Raw genomic sequence first — 18284 nt, forward strand, 5'->3', positions numbered from 1 at the left:
CCCAGAGCCCCTCATCCCCCCGACTGGCACCGGGTGGGAGACAGCCAGTACCGACCCTCCCCAGCACTGCCACCCAGCCTTTGGGAAAACATGACCGCTTGCAGAAGCTGCCTTTCAGCGTTTCCAAGGCCTGCAAGCCCCCTGCACCGCCACCCGCCCCCCCGCGGCCATTGTGGTTCCTCCTGTCTAGCCCCATCTCCCCTGGGGCCGGGGGCTCACTCATTCCGGGCTTCGGCTACTCCATTCGGTCGTCAAAAGGGAGAGAACTAGCTAAACGCTTCCCAGGGACTCTCCCTTCCCCCTCCAAGGAAAAGCGGGGTGATTCTCCCAAGCTCACGCATCCTGGGCCGCCCACAAGGCCTGGGCTGTGGGCTTAAGACGGATCGGGGCCCTTGAGTGTCATCCTGCCTCTGCCACTTGGCCGCTTGCATCCCTTTGATGTGCAAGTTACTTCACTTCTTTTAAACTTCGGGACGATGAGGCCCATTTTGGTGGGAGTGGTGCAAGCAGTAAATGATACGGTCGATGCCCAGCGCTCAGCACAGTAACCGTGAGGGTGAAAACTGGTGTTGTCAGGGAGGGATTTCAGCTGGGTAGCCTCTCCTTGTAGCGTGGGGGATGGGAGAGGGAGCTAGGAGCTCCAGGACAGACCCAATCCTCCCCCACCCCCTACAGAGTTCTTCCACAACATGGACTACTTCAAGTTCCACAACATGCGGCCCCCCTTCACCTACGCGACCCTCATCCGCTGGGTAAGCCGGCAGCATGGGCCAAGGAGAAGGAAAAGAAATGGGGGGTGGGCACCTGCCTCCCACATTCCCAGCCTCCTTCTGAGCGCCCCCAGAACAGGCTCCTTCATGAACCCAGGCCTCCGATAGGATCCCCCCCCCGCCAAGCCAGCTTCACTCCAGACCTGGCCCCCCCACCAACCCAAACAGAAACCACTATCCAGGCCAGTGCGAGTCAAATTCTGGCCCTCCACCCACCCCCCTTCCCTGATGCCCACCTCGACCCCATACTTAACCCCCTCCTAGATCTGTAAAATAGCCCCCAGATGAACCTGATCTTTGCCCCTTGCCCTAAACCCACCACAGACACTATCCTAACTCCTTCCCCGGCCCCCATATACCCCAATACGCCAACACATCCCTTGGCAGGACCCTGCCTCTAACCCCTTCCTTGTGACACCTATCTGACCCTTGGCCTCACCCCATCCCAACCCCTTCATCTGAATCTCCCTAATGGCTGCCCAGAACTTTCATCACAGCCTGCCCAGACCTTGACCCTAGGCCCACACCTAACCCTTACACAATACCACGCATTCCCCTACCTAGCCCCATCCTGACCCCAGAACCTCACTGCAGCCATAATCTCTGACCCTTTGCTTAGCCCCACTCCTAAATCCAAACAGATCCAATTCCCTGACCTTTAGCCTCACTCCACACCTAACACAAGCCCTGACCCTTAACGACCACACACATCCAACCTTATTCTTGACCTTGAATCTAACCACATGCCTGACACAGAAAATAACGGTATCACTAGGTCTGCCTCTGATTCCTGACCCTAATGCCATCCCATCCCTCAGCCCTCCACTCGCCCTGGTCCATCCCCAGCCAGACCCTTAACCACCCCTTCCCTGATGACCTTTAACTCTGCCTGGCCCTTTACCCCTCCCACATCCTTAACTTGACCCCACTCCTGGCCTTCAACCTTCCCGAACCCTGACACCTTGCCTCTATGGAGGCGGCCAGCTCCAACTTCATCCCAGACCTTTAACCTAATCCTGGCCCTACCCTGAACCAGACCTTACTGCAACCTCAGCCCTGACCCTCCACCTCACCCTTTCTAACCCTGTCTCTGACCTATCACCTCACACCGTCTCCCTCCCTCCCTTCCCCTGCCCCCCCCCCCCCAGTTCCACCCATGTCAGACACCCAGGGTGGGCCACTGCCACTCTCAGCCCAGCTTTGGGGAAGGGACTCCCTGACCCCCTGACCCCCTAACCTCCAGGCCATCCTGGAGGCTCCCGAGAAGCAGCGGACACTCAACGAGATCTACCACTGGTTCACACGCATGTTTGCCTTCTTCAGGAACCACCCTGCCACCTGGAAGGTAGGCTCCTCTGGAAGTGGCAGTGGCTGGGGGGGCCTCCGATGCCACTGGGGTGCTGGGCCAAGCTCAGGAGTGGGGGGCGGGCTTGTAGACACGTTGGGAAGGGGCGGGAGGCCGGTTTGGGGTGGGTCCTGCTGACGTCAGAGTGACTGCCTACCCACCCCCCGCCCCCGGCCCGGCGGGCCTTCCTCCCGCAGAACGCCATCCGCCACAACCTGAGCCTGCACAAGTGCTTCGTGCGGGTGGAGAGCGAGAAGGGGGCCGTGTGGACCGTGGATGAGTTCGAGTTCCGCAAGAAGAGGAGCCAGAGGCCCAGCAGGAGCGCCAACCCCACACCCGGCCCCTGACCTCAAAACCAAGGAAAGGAGGAAGGAAGGACAGGGGCCAAAATGGGGGGTGGAAGTGGCCGGGGGCAGGGGTGACGGGCCCTGGACGTGCCCACAGGGACCAAGAAGTGAGGTGTGCACAGTCTTGCGTGCCAGGGACCCTGATCCTCAGCTTACCACCCTTCTAGATCATATGCTCTGCACCAAGGCTGCTCAGAGGGGCCCCGGCCCCCCGGCCCACCTTCCTGCAACAAGCTCTTTAGCCAAACTGAGCCTTCACAACCAAGCACACACAGCCTGCCTCAGTCGCTCTCAGAGATGACCTCAGGGCTGGACAAGACACACACACAGTCACAACCCTGTCCCTTGGACACAGTACAAAGAGCCTGCCTCAGTACCCTCGGGCAACCTCAACTCCGCAGTCCCGCAGACAATCATACCTGAGCACAGTCCTGTCAACCCACACACCCACGGCCATCCCCCGCCCCCGCCCTCACCTGCACTGTGCCCAGGACCCCGCCCAGAAGCAGCCTTGGTACCTTCAGGATCTCACGTCCCAAAGAGCCACACAAACACACCCCAGTCATGCACATTCTCACGCAGCCCCCAAAACATCAGCTTGCTCACGCAGCCCACGAGAACACACCTGTGCATCTCATGTCATGCACACGCACTTGGCACCCCAGTGGGTCTCCGGAGTCCCACGTGGGCTTTCACAGCCACACACACGGAATCGCCGAACAGATCCCATGTCTCACCTGCCGCCCGCCGCACCTTCCCGGCCCTGAACCCTGTGTCCCCATCCAGGCCTCAGCTTAGACTGCAGACAGAGCCCCTCGTTTATTTGGGATCCAAGGTCCTAACCCCAGTGCCCTCTCCAATAAACTGCAGCCGAGTTCCCACGTTCTGGACGATCACCCCAGATCAGAGTTGGGGTCAGGTGGGCGGGGGTCTGGGGCCAAGGCCGTAGCAGGAGGAGCGCAGCCAACAGAGGGAACGGCTAGGGCAAGCGCTTGGCCATCGCCCCCGACATCCCAACTCCCTGCCCGAGGCCAGGTGCAGACCGGTGCTGGGGGCTCCTCAGGCCTCCCGGACCCGCCCCAGGAGGCCAGCGTTCTCCTGGCGAAGGGCTCGGTAGTCCTCGCGGATCTTCTCCAGGTTGCTGAGGGTCTTCTTCCCCATCTCCGTCTCAATCTAAGGCAACACGAATCGCACACCTTCTGTGTGCGGGGCCCCTGTCCCAGCTCCTGCTTGCCACCCCATCTCCATTAAGGCCGCTCGAGGTCCCTCCCGTGCTCCTCCCACCCTCCTCCCGCAACAGCGTGCTGTGCCCTACCACCGGGCCTTTGCATGTGTCATCTGTTCGCCTAAAGCACCATTTGCTAACGTGGCAGCATGAGCCACCACATACTCTGGCTGAAGCCTCTGCCAATGGCCCAGGGAGGCAGGTGCGAGGACCTTCGGGGTGGAAGCTAGGGCTCAGAGGAGGCTGCTGGCCAGTGCCAGGTCACACACACAGCTACTATGGGGCAAGGCTGAGAGTCCAGCCGTAGGCTGTGTCTGCTCCCACAGCCCCTCTGGGCGTAAACCAAGGTGCTGTCCACTGGCCTGCCTTGGTTTCCCCTCCTACCCCCAGGCCTCACCTGCTCCTCAAGGTCTCGAACTTCCCGCATGATTGTGCCTGTATCCTCGATGGTCTGGATGAGCTGGCTGCAGTTCTGGGGACGGCAGGAGCAGAAGGCTTGCACCCCCACCACGCCCCACCCCGGCCAGCACCCCTCACGCGTCACCCACCTCGTGCAGGGCAGCTAGATACTTGTATGCCTTCCGAACGGCATCATCCTTCTTGGCATCCTGACCAGACAGAAGGGACCAGTGGGCTTCCCCCACGCCCCCCCACATACCCCCTCCAGGACCCCCACAGGGCCACCCTCTCCCACTCCCCTGACTTCGTCCTCCGTGGCGCACAGCCAGGCCCGAGCCGCAGTGTACCTACACAGCTCGCACCAGGCCGAGGCCCAAGCCAACCTGTGAGCAGATAGGCAGGCGGGAGCCCAGCCTGCCCCCCGCACCCCCCTGACCCGGCCCAGCCAAGCCCACACCTTGAACACGAGCTCGTCGGTCACAGCAAACGTCCGGTCCAGCTTCCCCGACAGGGAGTTGATTTCCTTCTGAAGCTCCTTTGTGTCGGACAAGATCTGGCAGAGAACAGGGCAGCCATGAGCCCACGTGCGGCCCGGGCCGGCCGGCTGAGGGCAGAGTCGTGTGCACGCGCTCACACCCAGACGGGGCCTGCGTCACCGCGTCAGCTGTGGCTGGAGTGGGCTGGGTAGGAGGGTTCCGTGTTGGGGCGTGGCCAGGCAGCTCTGCCTTTCGGAGGGTGTGAGGTCCCCACGTGGCCGTGCTACACGCACCTGCCCCTCGCGCATGTCTGCCCGTCTGCCCCAACCCTCCACGGCCGCAGCGATGCACCTTAGTGATCTCTTCCTTCTGCTTCCGGATGTTGCCCACAATCTCCAGGATGCGCTGGGTATAGGCCAGCCGGGACACGTCTCTAGGCAGGGTCTCCAGCTCTGACACCTAGACAGGAACACAGCAGACACTCCCCTGGGACCCAGCCCCCCGCCCACTCGGAGCCACCCGGGGCCCCTGCACGGCCCTTACCAGCTGCTTGTAGGCCTCCTCCTTCCTGCGGGCCTCTTCGGCAGCTGCTCGAACACTCTGGTGCAGCTCCTGGATCTCTGCCAGCCGTCGAGAAGATTCCAGCTGCCAGGACCCCATGGGCAGAGGGAGAGTGAGCACAGCACAAGGACGGCCCCCCAGGGAGGGACCGAACCCACCCCGCCCACAGCCCAGGACCCCACAACCTACCTCTCTGCAATCCTGGAGCTTTCGGAGGTGGCGGTACTCAGCCAGGAGAGGGACCCGGTGCTTTTCCCACTGACCTGCCAAGTGGATGACCCGCTGGGCGCTACTCTCCACCACGAGCTGGGGGGGGGGGGGGGGGGGGGGGTCCGTGTCACACAGGCTGGACCCTTCCAACTCGAGCCGCCCCGCCCAGCCCCAGTGCCAGCCCCACCTGCAGCTTGGCCAGGTTGGCAGCCCCGTCAGGCAGCAGCTCCACCGCCCGGCTCTTCAAGCGCAGGGCCTGCTCACGCTCCGCCGTGCTGAGCTCGCTCTGCCGACGCTCCGTCTCCACCTGGCAGCCCATGACCCCCACTCCCGTCAGTGGAGGGGCCCAGCCACACACCACAGCCCTCTAGGCCCCACCGAGCCTGGAAAGCCCTGGCCTAGCCTGAGCCCCCACAGACGAGAACACACCCCTCTACCCTCTAGCAGCCCCTTGACCCCTCCTGATGGTGACAGAAACCTATAAGCAGTGACAGACACCCACAGGCCCCCCTCTGATCCCTCTACCTCCACAATGACCCCCCCCCCAGGAAGCCCTGACAAGGCCCACAAGCCCCTGCCCAGACAGGTCCATCATACGCCCACAGATGCCCACAGATGCTCACACCCCTCCTGATTCTCACAGACACCCGCCTGTCCTGACCGATGCCCACGGGTGCCCCTAACGCCCACAGGTCTGACCCCCCTGACCCTATATCCCCGTCACCCCCACTGATTCTCCTCAACCCTCGAGAGCCCACAGGTCCCCGAGGTCACCTCTGAACCCTTCTGACGTCGGCAGACCTCCACGAAGTCCTCTCAGTCCCTTCAAGGCCCTCTGGGCCCTCTAGGCCCCACCATGACCCAAACCCAGGGGGGCAGCCCCTCCCCCACCCCCACCTCCCACCTGCACAAGGTTGACTCCCAAGGTCTTCATGTTGGCTTCGACCTCTTCGATGTTGCGGTTCACTCCCTCCAGCTGTTCCCGAAGAGACTCCAGCTCCTTCTCTTGAGCTGCCCTCGTGTCCTGGGAGGCACAGGCCAGTAGGGGTGGGGGTGTGAGGCCCACTAGGCGGGGCAAGGGCCCAGAACCCCCGCCACGGCTCGGCTTACCTGTTCAGGCCTCTGGGAGGTGGCTGGCACATCACACAACTGGGCCGCCTGGACCTCGGGCTCCTGGGGGAGGGAGACGGGGGTATCCTGGCCGTCGGAGAAGGCCCTGCCCCTCCCACTCAGCACCTGCTCCAAGTGCCCTTCTAGCACCACGCTCCTGTCCACCCATCTGCTGACAGCTGTCGGGCTGGGTTTATGAGGACCCGGGCACTCTCTGAGACCTCAGGCTGGACTGTTTGCTCAGAAAGAAACCTCCCTGACCCTGACACGAGAAGGGGGCCCACGAGAAGGATGAGGGCCCCTCTAGGTCAAGGAGAGAAGATGTGTCCAGGGGAAACTGTCCGAGGGAAGCTGGGGTTTGCACAAAGAGCACCCCTACACCCTGACATGGTTCCCACCCCTCCCCCCTTCTCCACCTAAGCTCTTGAGGAGCCAGGGGACCCCCAGCGCAGAGAGGGCACGCCCAGTGGGAACACGGGAACCTATGTGGATAAAGTGTGTCGTCTGCACAGAGAGCGGCCCTATCAGCCCACCCGAGTCCACTTGGACCCACTCACCGGATGGAAGGTGAATTTCTCTGAGTGCGTGAAGCGGGAGCCCTTGGAAGCACCGGTCCTGGCCCCTGCACCCCAGGCCTGCAGCAGCTCTCCCAGGTCTCGGGCTTGTGGGGGAGCCCCCGGTCGGCCCCAGGTCTGGCGTAGATGCTCAGCCAGGTGCTTCTGCAGCCGCTGCCGCTGGGCCCGTGTATCCTCCTGGATGCAGAAGGCGGGGCAGATGGGAGGGTGTCGAGGCCTGCTGGGCACCCGAGGCCCTGCCTCCTCCGGGGAGCTGCCTGACAAAGGGCTACCAGCCAGTCCCCTCTCCTGACCCACTGGTCTGAGAGCTCCCCAAGGACGGGGTCCCCCCCACAGCCATGCTTCTCTCCACCCACTCACTCCCCACACCAGCAGTAAATCAGCAGCCTCCAAATCAGAGGGTGACACGGAAAGGCTACGTGGGGACAGAGCAGAGACAGAGAGTCAGAGGTGCTGGGCAAAGAAGCAGTGGAAGCAGAGCAGAATCGAGAGAGAGAGAACTAACAGAAGCAGTTTCAAGACAACTGGGGAAATCAGATTATGAAATCAGTGACGGATGGTGTTAAGGTGTTAATGTTATTAGGTGTGAAAATGACCGAGGGGTTACCTTAAAAAGTGAATACCCTTATGAGCTAAGAGATGCACACTTCAGTATTTAGAGTTGAAATGGCATGTGTACTGGGATTTGCTTTAAAATAATACTGAGAAAACAACTGGGGGAGAACAGATGAAGAAAGATTGATGAAAGGCTCATAGTTGAAGGCGGATGACAGGCACATAGGATTCGTTAGAATATTCTGTGTTTGAAAACATCTCTAAGTTTAAAAAAGACACAAGTCAAGAGAGAACAAATGGCAGTGGGGGAAGCAGGGGCAGGCAGAAAGAGAGAGTGACAGAGGTGAACAGAAGGGAAGGGGAGAGACACAGTCTCGAAATGAGGAGACAGACAGAGGAGCAAGAAAGAGGGGCAGCAACACCACAGAACAAGGAAGACAGTGACCAGAAGAGACAATGCAGAGACCTAGGGACAGAAAAAATGAGCACCAGGGACAGTGGCAGAGACAGAGAAGGAATGAGAGACTCGGGGCGGGGCTGGGGGGGGGGGGGGAGAAGAAGGTAATAGAAACAGGGAGGAAGTGGGCAAATCCTGACCACTCTGGTTACTAAGAACCTGCCCGTCGTTCGTCCTTCAGTCGTTCAGTGGAGCGCTAGCCTGAGGGGAGGGCACTATCACCCCCCAAGTCTCAGAACCGGAAACCGGGGCTCTGGGGTGGGGGAGGGAGAGTGACTTGTCTGAGGGGTCCACAGTCTTTCTGACTCCAGGGTTCTCGCAGGGGAGGAGCCAGGTAGGTGCATGCAGAGGGGAGGGGATGAGGGGCCAAGAGGGGAAAGGAGGGGGCAGAGGACCAAGGGACGCTGAGCTGCGAGCAGAGGCCTCGGCAGCAGGGAGCCGAGCTTTGGGCAGTACCTGGGTGGGATGGCGGGCTGCCCGGTGGACCCAGTCCTCATCCCCAGGGCGGTCCCGGCCCGTATGCTGGCAGAGCTGGATGGCATGGCATTCGAGGAGTGAGGCCACCCTCCCGGCAGGCTGGGGCACCTGGGCGGGGGCTGGTAGCAGCAGAGGACTCGCCTGGAACTCCCGGGGCTCTGGAGGCAGGAACATGGTCAGCTAGTCCTCCCGCCTGGCCAGGGGTCAGGCCCACCTCCACCCTGCCCCCAGCCCCTCCCCACAGCCTCCCACTCACCTCCTCTGGAACTCAACTCAGGCATGACCAGCCTGGTGGTGTGGAAAGGCTTCTGGGAGGCGGAGCCCTGGGGGAAGAGCAGAATCAGAGCCTCCATGATGAACTGTGGGGGGGGGGGCACTGGTGGGGGGGCAGACATCTGAGTGACCAGATGGGGCCAAGGTGAGGGGACAGGCAACATCGATGTGAGTTGGGGGGTTCCACCTGGAGGTGCTGTAGCTTGGGAGTGCGAAGGAGGGGTGGGACCCAGGGCAGGGCCAGCTGGTCCCGGATTTGGCTCCCGATGGCCCGGAGAAGGATAGCTGAGTCTCCTGTGGGGGGTGGGGAAGGAGCATCCATCAGGTGACAGTGCCCTAACCCCAAAACTGCAGATCCTGGGAGAGCAGCCGGGGCTCCCGGACCCCCTCCCAGAGATGCATATCTGTCTAGCTATCATTCTCACCCTCGGCCATTCAACAAACACTTACTGAGCACCTACTGCATACCAGTCACTGTTCTAGACTCTTGGGATACTTCAGCCAACAAACTGAGAAGTACCCCTGCCCTCACGGAGCGGGCATGCTGGTAGAGGAGAACACGAGTCAGGTACTTCTGAGTACAAGACAGAAATCTGCCAGGTGATGATCCAAGGGGAGGATAAAGACTATTGAGAGGGGCATGTAATTTTAAACAAGGCAGTCGGAGGAAGGCCTCCCTGAGGTGTCACGTGAACAGAGCCTCTAAAAGGTAAGAGAGTGAACCAGGAAGACATCTAGGGGAAGAATAATCTGGCAAATACAAAGGCCCCCAGGCTGGAGCACACCTGGAGTCTCTGAGAAGCACTAAGGAGGCCCGTGTGGCTGGAGTGGGGAGGAGGAGGGGGAGCGAGGAGGAGGTGAGGCAGAGGGGCCCCTCCCAGCACCAACTCCCCAACTGGGGCAGCTCAAGCCCAGGCCCCCTTCCCCCTGCCCTGCCTCCCCTCCCCCAGCCCCAATCCTCCCTTCCACCCCAGCTCTCGCAAAGATACATCTCCCACCCCACCCCTAGTCAACCTTTTTACCACCTCCACCTGTCTCTTGGCCCCTACAACACCCAGGAATGCCACGCTCTCCTTCACCCCCACCATGCCCTGGGCAGACCATACCTGCAGGCTGATCTGCATCCTCAGAGGCATCAGAGGGCAGACGCTCAGCCAAGAAGAGAAGCAGGTCCCGGAGATCTGGCTCACTGGGGTAGAGGAAGTTCTGATAGCCAAGCTCCAAGGGATAGCCCAGGTCCTGGGGGTTGGGGAGATGGCTTCTATCAGTCACACAGGCAGAATCCTCCTACCCTGGAAGCCCTGGGCCTAGACCACAAATGCTCCCACTCTCTCGCCAACCACAACTCTCTGAACTTCACCTTGACTCCCCCAAAGGCCTCCAGGCCTCCCGGGGGAAGGGGGGGAACCACAGAGTGATTATAGTCAATGCTACAGAGAGCCAGAAATAAGATTAAAGCTCTGGCCTTTCTAACTATGACCCCAAATCCAGAGGCCATAAAGGAGAAGATCAGTATTTCTGAATCCCTGAAAAGAAACAAAAATTTTAAAGAATATAATTACCAAAGTCAAAAGAGAGATAACAAGCTAGAAAAAAAATATTTGGAGTTCATATCACAGACAAAGAGTAAATCTACCTAGCATATAAAGCGTGTCTAAAATCAAACAAGCAGAAAAGACCAGCAATACAAGAGAAAAGAAGGCAAAAGATAGGAGGAGGCAGTTCACAGAAAAAGAAATGAAAATGGCCCTTAAACCTAGGCAAATTTGCTGCAACTGAAAGCACACGGAGAGATCTCACACACATATCACTGATCCAGGACAACCTGCTGATCCATTCTCCAGGTGTGCGCTGGGAGGGAGATACCATCGCTCCGGCAGCATTCCTGCCCAAAACCTGAATCTGATCATCAGAAAACACTGTGACCCACTCAAAGTGTAGGCCATCCCAGGCAACAGCCAGCCTGGACTCTTGGAAAACATTTGTCTTCACAAAAGAAACAAAGAAACAAAAACCAAGGAGGACTGTTGGCTATGCAAGATTAGAGAAGTAAAAGTGAAATAAAATGTATGATCCTTGATTAGACACTACAGTTAAAAAAAAAAAGAGATAGAGGGGGAAAAAAAAGAATAGAGTGGAATACAGAAAAAAAAAAAAAAAAACAGAGATAGCGGATATTTTTGGGACAACTGGGGAAATTCCACCAGGTGCTAGATATGAGATACTACTGTTCTAATACATACTATGGATTGTTAATACATACGATCAATATTCAATTTCACCGGTGTGATCACAATATTGTGGTTGTGCTGGCAAGTGCCCTTCTACTTAAGAGAGGCGTGCTGAAAATTGTAGGTATGGAGTTATCACGCTGTCTGCCATTTTCAAATGGTTCGGCAAAAAAGTGTGTGTGTGTGTGTGTGTCTATGTATCTATGTACAGAGAAAAGAATGGAGCAAAATGCTACCAAATGTTTGCCCGAGTACAAAGCTGGGGAGAAAGACAATACTGAGATATCATTCCTCACCTACTGAAGGGGCACAAGTCAGTGGGCCAGGCTGTGGCGAAGCAGGCGCTCTCTCCCACGCTGCTGGCGGGAAGGCAGAAATGAAACAAAGCCCAGCGAGGGCAACTGGGCAAAGTCCGACAAAACAACATCTGCTTTTACCCTTCCACCTAGCAATCCTACTTTGAGGAGCTGACCATGAAGCCATGTCCCTAGCGATTCAAGAGGACAGATGCGTGCGATTCCTCCTTAGCATTATTTGCATGCGATTCCTCCAAAGCATTATTTGCAAAATACTGGAAATGCCTTAAATGTCCAAGCAATTAATACATTTAATGCAGCTGTTAGGGGGGATTAAAAAAAAAGGTAAGAAGGGGAGAAATGAGTCTTCCTCCTCTATATGAGAAAGACTTTGATTATCTCCCTTTTAATTTTTTTTTTTTTAAGATTTTATTTATTTATTTGAGAGAGAGAGAGCGCACAAGCAGGGGGAGCTGCAGGCAGAGGGAGAGGGAGAAGCAGGCTCCCCGTGACATGGGGCTCAATCCCAGGACCCCGGAATCATGACCTGAGCCAAAGGCAGACGCCTAACTGCCTGAGCCGCCCAGGCGCCCCTCCCTTTTAATTCTTATGATACCATCAGACACTGCTTTCTTCCACCACCTCTGAGGTATAGGGTCTCCTCCTCCAGCACCCATAAAAAATGAATAACAATGATGACAACAATGGTGGATACTCTGTCAAGCCCTTTCTATTTTCCATGCCTCGATTCCTTAAACCAAACACAGGAATGGGTCGCTAGTCTTTATTTTCCCTCATTTTACAGGTTTCCCATAAATCAAAATTACCAACTGTACCAAAGTGCTGTGAGGTCCGAATTATCCTCAAAAGGCTAGGGGTTCATTGCCCTCACTTCCTCTTCCTCCGCGTGACATACTTTATTAATTTACGACAGAGCACTAGTTCCTTAGAGAGCCTTTTCTCGACAGAACAGCCACAGTAATGGAAAAAAAAAAGGGGGGGCTAAAGAAGAAATATAAAGGGGCAAAGCCCTGGAAAGGGAAAGGCTGTGAAAACGAACTTCAAAAACAAACTTCATATAGTTCACAGATGACCTCAAGCCGACCCTTCTGATCATTAGAAGAGGGCCTTTCTCCCAGGGCCCCAAACCAGGAAGCAGATTTTTGGTTTTGTTTTTTTCCCTTCCAGGCTCTGCAGAGTATGCAAATGTGCTCTCTGGAGCAGAACAACCAGGAAACGGAGCAGAACATGCAAGGCCACGAAGAGGAAGGATATGATGTCCAATCGTAATCAATAAAATGCTCTAAGGGGATCCATTTTTCATGCAAGGGTTTTTAGACTATTTCAAAGAAATAGGTTCTTGCCTTGCTTCATGGCTTGTCTATATCCTAGACGGTTATTAAGTTAGGCGAAGGGGACTTTTGGTCTGTGTCATGAATCATTGCTTACAACCAGAAACTGGGCAATCAAAATCTACTAAGAGAAAAAGAAAGGAAGGGGGCAAATAAGTATATTCACATTGGCTTATATCTGCATTAAAAAAAAAAAAAAAACCCAGGGGGGAAAAAAAAACCTAGAAAGACACACAGAAACCAGTCAGTCATCCCCTTCTAGCAGATAGGCAGGAGAACGGGGTGAACGGTTCGGAGCGTGAGACTCTGCCAGGTATCACGTTCCTTCCATCACACCCTGGAGATCTCTCTTACCCTTTCAGTGGTTAACCACCTTTTACCTAATTAACAATTCTTTATATTGAAATGTCCCTGTTCAAATTACAGCTGGGGTTTCGGTCTCCAGACTGGACCCTGACTAACAGAATGACCTACTCGAAACAATCATTTTCTTTAAAAGGGGACTTAGAGGCTTTAGTGTAAAAAGATCGGGACTGGGGGCGCCTGGGTGGCTCAGTCAGTTAAGCGACTGCCTTCGGCTCAGGTCATGATCCTGGAGTCCTGGGATCGAGTCCCGCATCGGGCTCCCTGCTCAGCGGGGAGTCTGCTTCTCCCTCTGACCCTCCTCCCTCTCGTGCTCTCTGTCTCTCATTCTCTCTGTCTCAAATAAACAAATAAAATCTTTAAAAAAAAAAAAAAAAAAAAAGATCGGGACTGAAATCCAGCCCTTACCACTTACTGGCTAAGGCCTTGGACCGATTATTGAACCACCCGGAAGCTCAGTTTCCTAGCTGTAAAATGGGGCTGATAGGACTTTCCCTATGTGCCTGCTTTAAGAGCTCACAGGCCCCATCAGGGTTTGGCGTGGGGCCTGAGAAACGGGCCCAGAATGCAAGCCTGATTCTCTGTCAGAGTTGCCATCGGTCCGGAGCTGCACGGACTCTGAAAGCAGATTTCCCAGACTCAAATCCAAGCTTTGCCTCTGACCCACTGTGTGACCTCGGGCAAATCACTTAACTTCTCTGGGCTTTACTTTCCTCCTCTGAAAAAAAAAAGGGGGATACCGACAATACCCACTTGAGAAAGTTGTCATGAGAATGAAGTTAAGCTCACACCGCATTACCACAGCGCCCGGCCCAGGGTAGGTACTCGGAAAACATCCTTATTATCTGCCTGTTTGTGTGTATTAGGTCACAACAGAAGGCGGATTTATGTCAGAGGGTCACCGTCACAAGAGTGTGAAAACCACTGGCTTTTGAGCGACTTTACTTTGGGTTTTTTCCGACACCTGCAATCAAAGAGTTGTGACTGATACAGAAACTCATTCCAGGAGTCAGGTGTGTGAAGTGACAGACACCAAAATATGGAGGTGGCTGAGTGGCAGAAAGCGGTGCCAGGCATGGGGCATGTGAAGAGGCGGCCAGCAGGAGAAGAGCCTGAGAACCCCTGAGAGCCAGGCGAACCTGAGAGCTAAGTGACCAGCAGAGCGCCGCGGCCTACTGGTAAGAGACAGAAGCTGCACAAGCAAGGTCCGAGTTCAAGAAACCCCACCACCCTGTCCCCAGGGCCTAAATGGAAATTTTCACCGTATTTACTCTACTCTCCCTCCACCACCATATCCTCGGTCTGTTGGCCGAGTTCACATCCGTTATGTAGCCAGAGGTGGCTGGAATGCAAGTGGCCAGATCAGGCCTCTCTAAGAATAGTAATACCACTTACACAGAGCTCATTATAGCCAGCTTTTCCTATAGTAACTTCTTTTTACTCGTCATAGCAACCCTAGGTGGTAGGTACAACTCGTATGCCTGTTTTACACAGGAGAAAACAGGCCCAAAGAGGTTAAGAGACTGACCCAACATCGCAGAGCAAGCAAGCCAGGAGAAATGACATTACTCAGAGCCCCTGGAGCTGGCTCTGTACTGGGTAGGTATGAGTGCTTCGTCACAAGGCCCTTTACCTATGAGAGAGACGGTTCGGGAATTATTCTCAGGAGAGGCAGGGCCACGAGGGGGAACGCAGCAGAAACACAGTTTTACTTAACCAGCATACCTTCCTTTGGGTAACCCTCTGACCCCCAACTCCCAAGCGATCCTGAAGGAGCAGCCAATCACAGTGTCCTAGAGGGATGAGCCTGTGATCCACGCCAGGCCAATCAGAGTACACAGTGATTAATTTAGGAGTGAGCCCGCGGCCCAAGCCAAGCTTTTTCTGGAACTCGTAAATGGATACCATGGGCGGGGCAGGGGGCAATTCTAGCACCACCTTAGTGGTGCTAAGCTTAAAATGTGGGAACCAGGGCCAGCCCAGGCATAAACTGGATCAACTCATATAATGCTCCTAACAACTCAACTTTTATCATCTCAGTTTCACAAATAAGGAAACAGGCCCAGAAGGGTTAGGGTCACACAATTAGCAAGTGGTGTAGTGAGGGTCAGAGCTACTCAGGCGGTTTGACCATAGAGCCAGCATCCTTAACCACTAATGAACGCTAAGCCACAAGAGGAGGTGGCAGAGAGGAAAGGCAAGCGTTTCTAAGGAGCTCAGGGACTTTGTGAAGGAGGAAGGAAGAGGCTGTGTGTATTGGGAGGAAGGCACTCACCATGCAGGCCTGAGCCAGGCTCATGGCCAGGCGGAACCGGGCGGACATGGCCAGAGGCAGCAGGGGGCTGAGGCCAGAGCCCACGGCAGGATTGATCACACGCAGGCAGCGGACCACAGCTTCTACAACCAACTCAGTGGTGAAGGCTCGCAGTGTCTGCACATCTGGAGGAACTGCCCTGAAAAAGAAGAGCGTGGGCTCAAAGCAGCCAGGCAACAGGGATTAGGCTGGGCCCTGCTGCCTTCTGGAGTGGGAGAGGATGGGGTGGGAGTAGGGGAGGATGGCCAGAGTTCAGACAGGTCCTGGGTGTTGGTGACTGCAACTTCCATTTGGAAAACTAAGAACTGGGGAAGCTGGGGAAGTCCTTAGGTCCTAACGGTGGACGGAAGGGATCTGAATTTTAAAAAAATCTGAAATTGCCATATGCTTAAAAGTCTGGGGTCTGAGAAGGGCAAAGGACCCAGGTGGCATGCTCTCTATGTTTCTGTATCCCCAGGTATGTTCCCTGCACGTCAGGGGCCCCTAAATATCGAGCTTCTAGGGTTTTGAGACTAGATATTGTGAGGCTCAGGTTTGCAGGAGTTCCAAATGTCAGGGTCCCTAGATGTCAAGATCCCCGGATAGCAAGACCTTCTAGTTTCAAGCAATCCAGAAATCAGGCTCCCTAGATGTTGGTATCCTCGGTTTTTAGGGTTCTTGAATGCAGAAGTCCTTGTGTGTCGGGGTCACTAAGTGTTGAGGTCGCCAGATTTTAAGGTCTGGGGATTTTAAAAGCCCAGGTGTTGGGAAACAGGGTTTGAAGGTTCCCAAATATCCAGTCCCAGGGTTTTTGAGTGCCAGGGCTCTGGGTGTTTAAAATCCCTGGTTCTCAAAATACAGGTGGCTTAGATTTTCCAAATACCAGGGTCCCAGGGTATTGATGTCAAGAACCACATATTTCAGGACCCTGGGTGTCGAGGATCCAAGGTTTTAAGCTCTGGAGATGTCTGGGTCCTGGAATTTGGGGTTTACCAAGTGTCGTGGGCAAAGGATTTGGGAGCTCCCCGATGTCAGAGTGCGTGCATGCATGTGTGTGTCTGTCTGTCTGTGTAAGGAGGGGGTGTTTTAGGGTCCTGGAAGTTGGAGCCCCAGATGTCAGGGTCTGGGTTTTAAGGTTCCCGGGTGACTGGGTCCACAGTTTTGGAGTCCCGGATGTGGGCATTCCGGGGCGGGCGGGGGCTGTATCCTTACGTGCCGGCCTGGCGCAGGGAATGGATGAGGATTCGGTCCGCCTCCTCCATGGTGGAGCTGTGTTCGAGTCTGAAGCCGGAGTCAGGGCCGGGTCCGAGCAAGAGAGACGCAGCTGAAACCCCGCTCCGCACTCGCGGTCCAAGGAGTGTCACAGGGTGCGCGGGGAGAGCCGGGATGTGTAGTTCGGAGAGCGAGTGTGGCGCACGCCGGATGTCTGGCGTCCTGGTGCGAAGGTGCGTCTGCAGGCTTGAGCCTGCAATGGCTGCTGGGAGTTGTAGTTCTTCCGCTTGCAGTCCGGTGGGTTCTTCCAAGGGGGCGAAGAAGTGTATTTTGAGCGCGTGCGCGAGCGTGTGCGTGTGTGTGCCTGTGTGCCTGTGTATGCGCGTGAGCGCGCGCGCAATGGTAGAAAAGGGACCAGACGGAGAGCGGCTTCCTGACTCATTCATTTAAGGCGACATTCATCTTCCGTATTATAAAAGCGTACAAGTTAAGGGCAGGGGCTTTAGCAGAAAGCGGCTACGGTTGCGTCTCAGCTTTTTGGCTCAAGTCTTTAGCTCAGCTAGCTAAAGGTGCAACCGTGGGCAGGTTACGTAACTTCCCTGTGTCTAAGTTTCCTCCTCTGTAAAATAGAACTATGAGTATAACTGCTTCCTAGGATTAAAACAATTCATGTAAAGCTTTGTTACTATGTGCCTGACACATAATACAGTAGGAAAGCGCTATGTAAATTACAGTCACTAGTATTCATGCAGTCCATAAATGCTTTCTTTTAAAGTTATACATATGTGTACGCTCCAAAGAATAATTACACAGTAAACATTCATGTAACCACCATTCATTAAAAAGACCACCCCGTTTCCACTGCTCAGTAGTGCCATGTTTGTCATAAATAAATCATGTGCGGGGCGCCTGGGTGGCTCAGTCGTTAAGCGTCTGCCTTCGGCTCAGGTCATGATCCCAGGGTCCTGGGATCGAGCCCCGCATTGGGCTCCCTGCTGAGCAGGGAGCCTGCTTCTCCTTCTCCCTCTGTCTACCACTCTGCCTACTTGTGCTCTCTCTCTGTCAAATAAATAAATAAAATCTTTTTAAAAAAATAATAAATAAATCATGTGTACATATATGTGGGGCTCAGTTTCTGAACTCTATTCTGTTCTTAATTACTGTAGCTTTATAACACGCCTTGATATCTGATCTGGAATGGTCCTCCCATCTTGTTCTTTTTCAAAGGATTTTGGCTCTTCTAGATCCTTTGTATATCGATTTACATTTTAGAATCAGTTTGTCAAATTCCATGGAAGAATCTTTCGGGATTTCACTTGGGACTGCATTGAATGTCTAAATCACTTTGGGAAGAATTGACATTTTCACAACATTGACTATTTCTATTAGTAAATTTAATATATCTCTCCATTTCCTTAGGTCCCCTTTAATCACTTGACAATATTTGAAAATTTTTTCCATGGAGATCTTACACATAAGTATATTATGTTAGGTCTATTTTTATGTACTTCAAAGCTCAGATACTGTTGGGAAATGATATCATTTTTCTTATTTTCATTTCTGACTGGTGCTGGTATATATTTTATAAATTTTTTAAAAGATTTTATTTATTTTTGACAGAGAGAGTGTACAAGCAGGGGAAGCAGCAGGCAGAGGGAGAGGGAGAAGCAGGCTCCTCGCTGAGCAAGGAGCCCGATGTGGGGCTCGATCCCAGGACCCTGGGATCATGACCCGAGGAGAAGGCAGACGCTTAACCA

At 54.9% G+C, this 18284-nt stretch overlaps 2 protein-coding genes across 4 annotated transcripts in view; one reads left to right on the forward strand and one right to left on the reverse strand.

Moving 5' to 3' along the window:
• The window catches only part of FOXP3 (forkhead box P3), a 6537-nt gene extending 4075 nt beyond the window's left edge, over positions 1-2462 (forward strand). For both annotated transcript variants that reach the window (XM_021678764.1, XM_021678774.1), the window contains 3 exons: positions 676-752; positions 2014-2115; positions 2313-2462. In XM_021678764.1, the coding sequence (XP_021534439.1) occupies positions 676-752; positions 2014-2115; positions 2313-2462 (329 nt within the window). The remainder of the gene's footprint in view (positions 1-675; positions 753-2013; positions 2116-2312) is intronic.
• Positions 2463-3224: 762 nt separating this feature from the next.
• Positions 3225-16664, reverse strand: CCDC22 (coiled-coil domain containing 22). Of its 2 annotated transcripts, XM_044911750.1 has the most exons (17): positions 16528-16664; positions 15298-15475; positions 9887-10019; positions 8968-9074; positions 8764-8830; positions 8487-8665; positions 7001-7195; positions 6444-6506; positions 6238-6357; positions 5521-5640; positions 5313-5429; positions 5106-5207; positions 4914-5021; positions 4544-4639; positions 4236-4295; positions 4085-4159; positions 3225-3635 (listed from the first exon to the last, which is right to left on the reverse strand). In XM_044911750.1, the coding sequence occupies exons 1-17, from the start codon at positions 16575-16577 to the stop codon at positions 3522-3524; spliced, it is 1884 nt and encodes a 627-aa protein (XP_044767685.1). In that variant the 5' UTR covers positions 16578-16664; the 3' UTR covers positions 3225-3521. The 2 variants fall into 2 exon arrangements, with proteins under 2 accessions (XP_044767685.1, XP_044767686.1); XM_044911751.1 differs by lacking the exon at positions 4236-4295 and having other exon boundaries at positions 3271-3635.
• Between the last annotated feature and the right edge of the window lie 1620 nt (positions 16665-18284).

Source organism: Neomonachus schauinslandi, chromosome X (genome assembly GCF_002201575.2).
Source record: "Neomonachus schauinslandi chromosome X, ASM220157v2, whole genome shotgun sequence".
Taxonomy (NCBI): Eukaryota; Metazoa; Chordata; class Mammalia; order Carnivora; family Phocidae; genus Neomonachus; species Neomonachus schauinslandi.

Coding starts and splice junctions, on each gene's coding strand:
- CCDC22 (XM_044911750.1), bottom strand. CDS start 16,577: ATGGAGGAGGCGGACCGAATCCTCATCCATTCCCTGCGCCAGGCCGGC. Junction 6,358..6,443: donor CCTCCCAGAGGCCTGAACAG/GTAAGCCGAGCC, acceptor TGTGCCTCCCAG/GACACGAGGGCAGCTCAAGA. Junction 4,296..4,543: donor CCGACGAGCTCGTGTTCAAG/GTGTGGGCTTGG, acceptor CTGTCTGGTCAG/GATGCCAAGAAGGATGATGC.